The 12,447-nt window shown below is 40.6% G+C and overlaps 1 protein-coding gene across 1 annotated transcript; it reads right to left on the reverse strand.

Annotated features, from left to right (window-relative positions):
- Positions 1 to 10,556: 10,556 nt before the first annotated feature.
- Positions 10,557 to 11,507, reverse strand: LOC133074227 (olfactory receptor 5B3-like). Its single transcript, XM_061168331.1, has one exon. It carries the CDS (start codon positions 11,502 to 11,504, stop codon positions 10,557 to 10,559), a length of 948 nt encoding a protein of 315 aa, XP_061024314.1. The 5' UTR covers positions 11,505 to 11,507.
- Positions 11,508 to 12,447: the final 940 nt, after the last annotated feature.

Genomic DNA, 12,447 nt, shown 5'->3' on the forward strand with positions numbered 1-12,447 from the left:
AACAACTGAAGTGATTTAGCACATACGCATATGAGAGTGCTAAAGATTACATTAGATGTTGGTGTTCAGTAGCTAGGTCATGCCCGACTCTTTGCGACCCCATGAACTGCAGCATGCCAGGCTTCCCTGTCCTTCACTATCTCCCGGACTTTGCTCAAAATCTTGTCCATCGAGTCGGTGATGCCATCCAACCATCTCATCCTCTGTCCGTCCCCTTCTCTTCCTGTCATCAGTCTTTTCCTGCATCAGGGTCTTTTCCAATTAGTGTACTCTTTGCATCAGGTGGCCAAAGTATTGGAGTTTCAGCTTCAGTATCAGTCCTTCCAGTGAATATTCAGGACTCATTTCCGTTAGGATCAACTGGTTTGATCTCCTTGCTGTCCAAGGGACTCTCAGGAGTCTTCTCTAGCACCACAATTCAAAAACATCAATTCTTCGGTGCTCAGCCTTCTTTATGGTCCAAGGTTCACTTCTGTACCTGACTACTGGAGAAACCATAGCTTTGATTATATGAATCTTTGTCAGCAAAGTGATGTCTCTGCTTTTTAAGATGCTATCTTAGCTTGTCATAGCTTTTCTTCCAAGCGGCAAGCATTTTTTAATTTCATGGCTGCAGTCACCATCTACAGTGATTTTGGAGTCCAAGAAAATGAAATCTATCACTGTTTCCATTTTTTACCCCATCTATTTGCCATTAAGTAATGAGACTGGATGCCATGACATTAGTTTTTGAATGTTGAGTTTTAAACTTGCATTTTCACTCTCCTATGAATAGCATAGAATTCACCATTTTAAAGTGTACAATTTTTTTTTATTTACAATGTTATGCAATCATCACAAGAATCTTATTCCTGAATATTTCTATTGCCACAAAAATAAACCCCGTATATGTTGGTAAGTCCCATTCTTCCTATTCCTAAATCCCCTGTCACTGAGTAATCAAAACTTTTTTTTCTTTGTATTCTTAGTCTAGATATTTCATTTAAGTGGGCACATATAATTTTTGTCATTTTATGTCATTTTCTTTCACTTAGCATAATACTTTTGAAGATCTTCCATGTGGCAATATTTTTTTTTTTAATTTTTATTATTATTATTTTTTTTTTCCAGTGGGTTTTGTCATACATTGATATGAATCAGCCATGGGTTTACATGTATTCCCAATCCCGATCCCCCCTCCCACCTCCCTCTCCACCCGATTTCTCTGGGTCTTCCCAGTGCACCAGGCCGGAGCACTTGTCTCGTGCATCCCACCTGGGCGGGTGATCTGTTTCACCATAGATAGTATACATGCTGTTCTTTTGAAATATCCCACCCTCACATTCTCCCACAAAGTTCAAGAGTCTGTTCTGTATTTCTGTGTCTCTTTTTCTGTTCTGCATATAGGGTTATCGTTATCACCTTTCTAAATTCCATATACATGTGTCAGTATGCTGTAATGTTCTTTATCTTTCTGGCTTACTTCACTCTGTAAAATGGGCTCCAGCTTCATCCATCTCATTAGGACTGGTTCAAATGAATTCTTTTTAATGGCTGAGTAATATTCCATGGTGTATATGTACCACAGCTTCCTTATCCATTCATCTGCTGATGGGCATCTAGGTTGCTTCCATGTCCTGGCTATTATAAACAGTGCTGCAATGAACATTGGGGTGCACGTGTCTCTTTCAGATCTAGTTTCCTCAGTGTGTATGCCCAGAAGTGGGATTGCTGGGTCATATGGCAGTTCTATTTCCAGTTTTTTAAGAAATCTCCACACTGTTTTCCATAGCGGCTGTACTAGTTTGCATTCCCACCAACAGTGTAAGAGGGTTCCCTTTTCTCCACACCCTCTCCAGCATTTATGTGGCAATATTTTTTAATCTTCATTTCATTTTATGGCTGAATAATATTCCATTGTATAGATATACCACAGTGGGTTCATTATCTGATGAATATTTGGGGTCTTTTAACCTTTGGGCAATTGTTAATAATATTTCTATGAATATTCATATACAAATTTTTGCTGAACATACATCTTCAGTTCCCTTGGGTATATATTCAGAAGTGAAATTGCTGGGTTATATGGTAACTCTGTGCTTGACTTTCTGAGAACCACCAAATGGTTTTCAACAGCAGCTATATCATTTTTCATTCCCACCAGCAAGGTATTAGAGCTATTCTTCCACAACTATTGCTTTGACATTTCTGGATTTTTTTTTTTGCAATTCCATATGAATTTTAGGATTGGGATTTCAGTTTTTGCAAAAAAAAAAAAAAAGAGCTACTGGGATTTTGAAAGAAATTATATTGGTCATCTCAAACAAAGTTAGTGGAGGTGATGGAATTCCAGTTGAGCTATTTTGTGTCCTAAAAGATGATACTGTTCAAGTGCTGCACTGTGAAAATGCCAGAAAATTTGGAAAACTCAGCAGTGGCCACAGGACTGGAAAAGGTCAGTTTTCATTCCAATCCCAAAGAAAAGCAATGCCAAAAATGCTTAAACTACAGCACAATTGCACTCATCTCACACGCTAGCAAAGTAATGCTCAAAATTCTCCAAGAAGTCTTCAACTGTACTTAAACTGAGAACTTCCATATGTTCAAGATGAATTTAGAAAAGGCAGAGGAACCAGAGATCAAATTGCCAACATCCAGTGGATCATTGAAAAAGCAAGAGAGTTCCACAAAAACATCTGCTTTTGTTTTGTTGACTACGCCAAAACCTTTGAGTGTGTGGATCACAACAAACTACAGAAAATTCTTCAAGAGATGGGAATACCAGACCACCTTACCTGCCTCCTGAGAAATCTGTATGCAGGTCAAGAAGCAACAGTGAAAACCAGACATGGAACAACAGACTGGTTCCAAACTGGGAAAGGAATATGTCAAGGCTGTATATTGTCACCCTGCTTATGTAACTTATATGCAGAGTACGTCATGTGAAATGCTGGACTGGATGAAGCACAAACTGGAATCAAGACTGCTGAAAGAAATATCAATAAGCTCAGATATGCAGATGTCACCACTCTTATGGCAGAAAGCAAAAGAGGAGCTAAAGAGCCTCTTGATGAAAGTGAAAGAAGAGAGTGAAAAAGTTGGCTTAAAGCTCAGCATTCAGAAAACAACGATCATGGCATTCAGTCCCATCACTTCTTGGCAAATAGATGGGGAAACAATGGAAACAGTGACAGACTTTATTTTCTTGGGTTCCAAGACCACTGCTGATGGTGACTGCAGCCATGAAATTAAAAGACACTTGCTCCTTGGAGGAAAAGCTATGACCAACATAGACAGCGTATGAAAAAGCAGAGACACTACTTTGCCAATAAAGGTCCCTCTAGTCAAAGCTATGGCTTTCCAGTAGTCATGTATGAATATGAGAGCTGGACCATAAAGAAAGCTGAGTGCTAAAGAATTAATGCTTTTGAACTGTGGTGTTGGAGAAGACTCTTGAGAGTCCCTTGGACTGCAAGGAGATCCAACCAATCCATCCTAAAGGAAATCAGTCCTGAATATTCATGGGAAGGACTGATGCTGAAGCTGAAACTCCAGTATGTTGGCCACCTGATGTGAAGAGTTGGCTGATTGGAAAAGACCCTGATACTGGGAAAGATGCTGGCAAGAGGAGAAGGGAACGACAGAGGATGAGATGTTTGAATTGCATTACTGACTTGATGGACTTGAGTTTCAGCAGGCTGTAGGAGTTGGTGATGGACAGGGAGGCCTGGTGTGCTGCAGCCCATGGGGTCGCAAATAGTCAGACATGACTGAGTGGCTGAACTGAACTGAACTGAGATCACTTTGGGTAGTATTAACATCTTAATAATATTGTTTTCCTTCCCATGAACATCAGATGCCTTTCTACTTATTTACATCTTTAATTTCTCTCCACTTATTTTATATCTATCACAATCATACAGCCACTCCATAAGTGCCCACACCCAGGACACTGGGGCCAACGCTGCAGAAGGAATGCCACGCTCTGGGCCCCAGAGCAGTGTTTGCTCGCTGCCTGGTCTTTCTGCAGACACTAGCTCTGTGGCTGTCTTACAGGCACCCATGTCTAGAGCACCAGTGCCCGCGCCTCACACCCTGGAGCTGCTCTGTTGTGGCCACTGCCCCCCTCCGTCAGTGCCCAAGCTCAGGCCATGTAGTTAGGCAACTTCAAGCCAAGGAGCTCCACAGTTTGCCATAAAACCACTACAGACTAAGGATAACAAGGACAAATTTCCCTTCAGGTTTCAGAAAGAATGTAGTCTTGCTGACATCTTAATTTCAGACATGCAGACTTGTGTGATAGAAGAAATTTCTGTTGTTTTAAACTATCGAGTTCGTGGTACTTGGTATGGCAGCCCTAGATAACTGATACAGTGGCCTTGAGTTTGGCAGTTGGTTTTTACATAAAGCAGCAGAAACTTAAGTAATAAAAGAAAAAGTAAATTGGACTGTATCGACAGTAAAAACATTTGTATTTCCAATTATACCATCACTAAAGTGAGTATATAACCCAAGGATGGGAGAATATATTTGCAAATCATGTATCTGATGAGAAATATTATAGCTGTATAGTAAGAAGACAAGTATGTGTGTATATATATATAGATATATTTTTTCATGGATTGGAAGACTTTAATATATCAGCTTCTTCATATTTATCTACAGATTCAATCTGATCTCAATAAAAATTCAAGCAAGAATTTTGGAAACATTCAAGCTGAAAGATTCATATGAAGAGGTAGAGCTACTAGAATACTTAAAGTAATTCTTAAAAAGAAGAACAAAGTTGAAATACGCTCCTTAACTGATTTCACGACTTACTCTAAAGTTACATTAATCAAGAAAGTGTATTTTGGTGAAACAATAGACACATAAATCATTTGAACAGAATAGAGATTTCGTCAATAGAAACACACAACATAGCAAACTAGTCTTTGCCATAGCAATTAAATGGAAAAGTGATATTCTTTTCAACAAATAGTGCAGCAACAGTTGATGTCTATATACAAAAACAAATGAACTTCAAAGTGTACCTGATATCTAAAACAATGATTAATTCAAGATGGATACCACTTAAATGTGGATCATAAAATTATAAAACTTTCACAAGAAATATAGAAGAAGACGGGGAATTTTCGAGTCTGGTGTTGAATTTGTCAGAGCTGTGTTGTGTGCTTAGCCGTCAGCCGTGTCCGACTCTCTGCGACCCCACGGACCCCAGGCTCCGCTGTCCATGGGCATTCTCCAGGCCAGCATACTGGAGGGGGTTGCCATGGCTTCCTCCAGGGGATCTTCCCAACCAAGGGATTGAACCTAAGTCTCCCGCATGGCAGGCGGATTCTTAACCGTCTAAAGGATGGTCTCTGAGAGAGCAAAGTGACAAATTTTGCTTATCAAAATTAGAATTTTTGTTCTATAAAAGAAAGCATAGGCTGGGAGAAAATATTTGCAAATCACATTTCTTTGCATATAATATTTTCAATTTACATATAAATGATTATTTACATTTTTCCAGCTTTATTGAGGATGAATGATAAAAATTCAGTCTATTTTAGGTGTACTATGTAATGTTTATATAGGGGTAAAATTGTGAAATTATTGCCATAATAAGATAATTAGCATATTCATCACCTCACAGAGTTACCATTGGTTTCTCTGCCTGAGAAGACTTGAGGTCTGCTCGTTCAGGGCTGTGTCCAGAGCTCTGTATGAGTGGGGACGTTCCCGGTGCAATGGCGGTTCTGAGCGCCTTTGCTGTGGGCACTCCCCGAGTGGCTGGGTACCTGGGGTCTGGGGTGCAGAGCTCACGTCCTGCAGTCCCGGGTGCAGGCTAACCTGCCCTGAGAGTGGTCCTGGCGACTGAAGTGTGGTGTGTGCAGACAGCCATGGAGCCCGAGTCTTGAGTGCAGACACAGGGAGAATTGCCCCAGAACCCGTGTTCCGAGAAGGGTTGGCTCCAAGGTCCACGGCAGGTGGAGGGTCGGGGGAGGGCGTGAGCCCAGGGCTCAGAGAAGTCCAGCGTGGCTCTTCCCCTGGGGCAGGCGTCCGGGGGTGGGGTCAGTGTCCCCCTCTCCAGAGTCTGCAGCTGCTGGTTACCTCAGTGGCTTAAGTGGCAGGAGTCCTCTGTGGAATCTACATTAATGAACACTGGGGTTCATGGGGGCCCCCCATCGCCAAAGCTGTGGAGGTGGTAGTGTCACTCCGAGACCCTCCGTGGCAGGGGTTGCGCGGGGTCCTCATGGTGGGCACCGCAGCCAGGGGCACTCAGCCTGTGGCTGACCCTGACATCAACACTCCCCTCTGTTCCCAGCCAGACGCCTCCTCTCTGCCAGTTTCCCCCGGTGACCTTTTCTCTGTACTTATTCTCCACTTTTTTCCTCCACTGTGTTACTGCAGATTCTTAACTGGACTCCTGAGCCCTCCCAGAGCTATTTCTGTCTGCAGTTATCTATGTAACTGTTGTTTCACTTGGGAGGATAAATATACTCTCTTACCTTGTTGATGTCACTGTATAAAGGATTTGTTTTATAGAATATATAGAGTGTCCTTTAAAGGCAAAATAAAAAAAAAAAAACTCAATTAAAAATGCGTGAAGGATCTGAACCTTTACAAGAGAATATATACAGATGAGAAGTACACATAATTGTGATCAATAGAATTTTTCACTAAGAAAATAAATATTGAAACCACAAAGATATACTACTCTGAATTTGTTAAAATGGCAAAAAATCCTGATAGTGTTAAATACTAGTAAAGATTTGAACCTCACTCATTGATTTGCTATGGTAATGCAAAAAGGTACAATCACTTTTCAGGACAGTTTGGCAATTTCTTATAACATTATGTATGGATTTACCGTATGATCCAGTGCTTGCACTCTTTAAGTATTTACCATAGTAGACTGAAAACTTATGTTTCACAAAATCCTGTTTGTCAGTGTTTATTGCAGCTTTACTGAGATTCACCCAAACTAGAAGCAAACAGATACACCCCTAAAGGTGAATAGCTAAACAAACTGTGGTATTTATAGATATAACTGGAATACTATCCAGTAATAAAAAAGAGGTGAGCTATTGATTTCTACAAAACATAGATGATTTTAAAGTGTTTTTCTTTGTGGCTAAGCTGGCAAAGAATCTGCCTGCAATGTGGGAGACCTGGGTTCGATCCCTGGGTTGGGAAGACCCCCTGAAGAAGGGAAAGGCTACCCACTCCAGTATTCTGGCCTGGAGAATTCCATGGACTGTATAGTCCATGGGGTCACAAAGAGTTGGACACGACTGAGCAACTTTCACTTTCACTTTTGATAAGAAAAAGAGACCAAAACACTTCACATTATTAGATTCTATTTGTACGACATTTTGAAATAGGCAATACTGTAGAGATGGAAAATAATTCAGTGGTAATCAGGGGCTAGGGGAACAGGGAGCTATTGTCTATAAAAGGGACACTATGGGAATTTTTGAGTGATGAAATTATTCTGTATGTTTTCGAGGTGGCAGATACATGAATGTATGCATTCAAGGCCCATAGAACTGCTTGTCATGAAGAGTGACATGTTAACGTTACAAACAAACAAATGGAATCAATTTGGAGGTTGGAAAACCCCAGGATAGAATGAAGACTATTACAAAAGAATCTAAGTCCCTGAAAGGGGAGGGGAAAAAAAGATTTAGCTAATGTTGAAAAAATGTATTGACTGGAAATTGTCAAACCCATAGTCTAAAAGTAAAAGGAACTCTATGACAAGACTGAATTGGGTACCAGCTGACAATCTTGGAATGGCTTTACCTGATACTAGAGTTGAACAAATACATAAAAAAGAGTTGGTCAGACAAATAAGAGGGAAGGCTGAAATAAAATGGGTTATATCAGAGACTTCAGTATAAAGCTATATTTAGTGTGTGCTCTCTGGTTTTCTCGCCTTTGAAACTTATAATGTGACCATACTTTTCCTACCAAATGACTTACTGAAGGCAGAAATATGAACTCCTTTATGACGCTGTACTAGCATAGCTCTGAAAAAACACTAATCACAGTGCCATACACCTGAAGGCAATATAATTAATATTGTCGATCAACTCTACTTCAGTTAAGAAAAAACATGACAACAAAAAAGAGCCAAAATGTATATCTTTATTTAAAAAAAAATCTATATCATGTTTTTCTTCATTTTATAATTCCACTAGCCTTTTAAGCTAGAGAAGTGAAAAATGCTAAATTTATGTTCTGATAGCATAATTAGTTATTTTTAACTAAAAACTAGCTATCGTCCATTTGACTCCTTTAACAAATTTCTCACACCTGTGTGTATGTGTACACACAAGCTCCTTTCATGTGCTTCTTTTGATGAGTTTGATCCCTCTCTTATAAATACACTTGCATAGAATATGGTAGAGAAAATATGACCATATGAATAAATCAAGGACAATTAATAAAATTTATGACAAACAAGATCTAAAAAACCTCAAGGTCTCCTTTCGCCATCCTCATTCAGATATTATTTATCTGGACACATTATTTTCTTTTTTCCCGGTGACAGGTTTTGAGAAGAAAGGTATTATCTCCGTAATTTTCATGCAGTGTGAGCAGTAAAATATGATTTAATGCATGGAGATGATCTGACAGAAATTATGTAGGTTACTGGCGATTCTACACCTTTAAGAGGTGAAACCTAGAGACAATTTTGCCTTCTCAACAGCTTTCTTAGAAGCGCTCTTGACTTCTTTGTTTCTTAGGCTGCAGACCACGGGAGTCAGCATGGGGATGACCGTCGTACAGAACGTGGACGCCGTTTTGTCTGCATCGATGGAATGACTGGAGCTGGGCTGGGAGTATGTGAAGATGCTGCAGCTGCTGCTAAGTCGCGTCAGTGTGTCCGACTCTGTGCGACCCCAGAGATGGCAGCCCACCAGGCTCCCCCTGTCCCTGGGATTCTCCAGGCAAGAACACTGGAGCGGGTTGCCATTTCCTTCTCCAGTGCATGAAAGTGAAAGGTGAAAGTGAAGTCACTCAGTCGTGTCCGACTCTTCGAGACACCATGGACTGCAGCCCACCAGGCTCCTCCGTCCATGGGATTCTCCAGGCAAGGGTACTGGAGTGGGGTGCCATTGCCTTCTCCGGGAACCTCTGCATAATTTCACCCCAATGGAACTGACCCTTGACATTTGGCCTCCAGAACTGTCAGAAATAAATCCATGGGTTTTTTTGGCGGTGCCATACAACTTGTGGAGTAAAATGAATAAATACTGAGTCAGTGTATGATTTACAAGCGGTTTATTAAGATATGATTTTTTAGAAGTGGGAGAGGTCTTCAGGTACATTTGTCAGCGATTGGTTGGCTGCAAGTGAGCAAGCAGTTTGAAGAATTTCAAAAGAATAGGGATTATTAGATGGTAGCAGATGCAAGAAATTGGGGTCATTGTCAACTGGATATTGGTGGATTCTCCCCTTAAAGTTTTTGCAGGTTGCTTTTTTTAATATAATTTGGAATTTCTGGAGTTGTCATAATGCTCAGTAAAATAATTTAAAAGCAAGTTTCAAAGCTTTATTTCCAGTGCAATAACCAGGTTAAGCTACTGCTCAAAGAGCTTTTCCGTTCAAGTTGAGAAAAAGATATGAACAAGTGAGTAAATAAATATAAGAGCTGCATGTTGATAATAACTATGGAGACGAGAGAGCAGGCTTAGAAAAAAAACTCCGTGGGAGGGAAGTGACTATTTCATAAAGTAGCTCATGGCAAACCTCTATAATCTCCCAAGTGGGTAAAATTTAACTAGGAATCTGAAGTGAGTGGAAGAATATTCCATGCAGTGGAAACATCAGTGCAAAGCTGAGACAAGGGTGAGTTTGGAGTGGTCCAGATTTGGTAGAAGTCAGTGTAAATGAAGTAGAGTGAATGAATTGAATATTGGTAAGACATGAGATAGCTGAGTAGAATATAAATGTTGGAGTGGCATCAACAATTTAAAAACATTTATTGCCAAAATATGGGTAGCATTGTATTATTTTCAGTGAAATTTTAAAAACAAAATGTGAAGAGTTAGTGCTCATAAGATTAAGGTAAAAATGAGTGAATCATATACATCCTTTTATTCTAATAGGGCTATTTACCTTGGTAAATTTCACATGAATATGCTTTCTCTTTCCAAATCACTCATTAATGACTGAAGCATTGGTTTATTAAACTACTATAATTATTTAGCTCTAGATAAAATGTGCCAACAAAAATACATATTTCATTAAAAACCATTATTATATTTTGCCTGCATTTTAAATGGTTGGGACTATTCCTCAACTAAAGAGAGAAAAAATATGAGACAAAATCTGTATCCTTCTGTCCCAGATAGCCACTATCATTTAAAAAAAATTTTTTTAAATTAATTAATTTATTTTAATTGGGGGCTAATTACTTTACAATATTGTAGTGCTTTTTGCCATACATTGACATGAATCAGCCATGGGTTTACATGTGTTTCCCGTCCTGAATCCCCCTCCCACCTCCCTCCCCATGGCCATTATCATTTGAGTCATTGCATGGGGCAGATTCAAAAGGGGTAAAATAGCTTTTGTGGATTCTACAGCAAGAGAAAATCTAGAGAAACTTTCACCTTCTCAGCAGCTTTGTTGAATGCACCCTTGACTTCTCTGTTCCGTAGGCTATAGACCACTGGGTTCAGCATGGGGATGAGCATCGTATAGAACACAGATGCCACTTTGTCTGTGTCCATGGAGTGGCTGGAGCTGGGCTGTATGTACATGACAATGACAGTCCCATAGAAGATGGAAACAGCAGTGAGGTGAGAGGCACAGGTAGACAAAGCCTTCTGGTACCCCTCTTGTGAGCGCACCCTCAAAACTGTCATACATATGAACAGGTAGGAAATCAGGATTACAGAAAGTGCAAGCAAGACATTGAAGCTTGAGACAAGAACAAGAATCATTTCACTGATGCGTTTCTCAGAGCAAGAGAAGGTCATGACTGCTGGAACATCACAAAAAAAGTGATGGATCACATTGGACCCACAGAAAGAGAGACTGAGCGTGTCTCCAGTGTTGACAGAAGCATTCAGAACACCACATGCATAAGAGCCTACGACAAGACAAGCACACCTGTTTGTGGTCATGGAGGTGGTGTAATGCAGGGGCTTGCACACTGCTGCGTAGCGGTCATAAGCCATTGAGGCCAAGAGATAACTTTCCACAGTGGCAAAGACTATAAAAAAGAACATCTGAGCTGCACATGCATGGTAGGAGATGACTTTGTCTGCTTTCAGGAGCCCAGCCATCACCTTTGGAGTGATGGTGGAGGAGTAACAAAAGTCCACCAGAGACAGGTTACGGAGGAAAAAGTACATAGGGATGTGAAGACGAGAGTCCAGCAGGATCAACGTGGTCATCCCCAGGTTCCCAATCAGAGTGAGGAAGTAAATGAAGGTGAAGATTACGAAGAGAGGAACCTGCAGCTGTGGGTCATCTGTGAGTCCGAGCAGGATGAAATCGGTTACCTCTGTGCTATTCTTCATGGATTTAAGAATCACAAGATGCTTTCGTAATGAAAATAAGGGGGAGAGTGATGCAGAAAGAAGAGCTGCACAGAAATTGAAACGCACAACCTTTATATTATTATAATAGAATTCACAGGGAAGATTCTTCATGGACACCTTTCCAACATGTAAATTTCCTATATGAAAAATCTGAGTTACAGGAAGGGGTGATGAGCTTGGAAGGGTATACGCCTGGAGTGCATTGATCTCTGTATCAGATTTTTGAGTCTTCCAAGAGGTGGAGCTAGTGGTAAAGAACCTGCTTGCCAATGCAGAAGAGGTGAGAGATGCCGCTTGGATCTCTGGGGGCAGAAGATCCCCTGGAGAAGAGCATGGCAACCCAGTCTAGTATTCTCGCCTGGAGAATTCCATGGACGGGGAGCCTGGCAGGCTACAGTCCATGGGGTCACGAAAAGTCGGACACGACTGAAGTGGATTAGCAGCCCAAGAGCTTATGCTTTTATAGTGCTCACGTGTATTGTTTAATACTCCCATTATTCTTATTAAATTGATAGTTGTTATGACTATTTATATATTAGTAACATGGCAACAGAGAGGTTGAGTAATTTATTCAAGTTTACATGGCTATGAAGAGAGCAATGCTTTAGAGTCATCAGAATGGTTTCCAAAGTAAAGGACATTAACGAATTTGAATTGGTTTTAATTTCATTCAATTCACATTTGATTATGGTATCCATTCCACCAAGCTTTATGCTTGGGATGACACAGTAGAGTAAGTCACAGATATGTGTATAGATGCAGTGAGATGCATGCAGCATTAGAGACAAATACAACCAGCCAATCAGGTCTGAAGGGAAGGGATGGAATTGGGGTGAGATACTGAGTTCCAAGGAGACAGGCGTATGCACTCCCTATAAACCCTGCCATTGACGACCTGGGAGACATCGTCCTAAACCGAGTT

The sequence above is a fragment of the Dama dama genome, chromosome 1 (assembly GCF_033118175.1).
Source record: "Dama dama isolate Ldn47 chromosome 1, ASM3311817v1, whole genome shotgun sequence".
NCBI classification, from domain to species: domain Eukaryota; kingdom Metazoa; phylum Chordata; class Mammalia; order Artiodactyla; family Cervidae; genus Dama; species Dama dama.

Coding starts and splice junctions, on each gene's coding strand:
- LOC133074227 (XM_061168331.1), bottom strand. CDS start 11,504: ATGAAGAATAGCACAGAGGTAACCGATTTCATCCTGCTCGGACTCACA.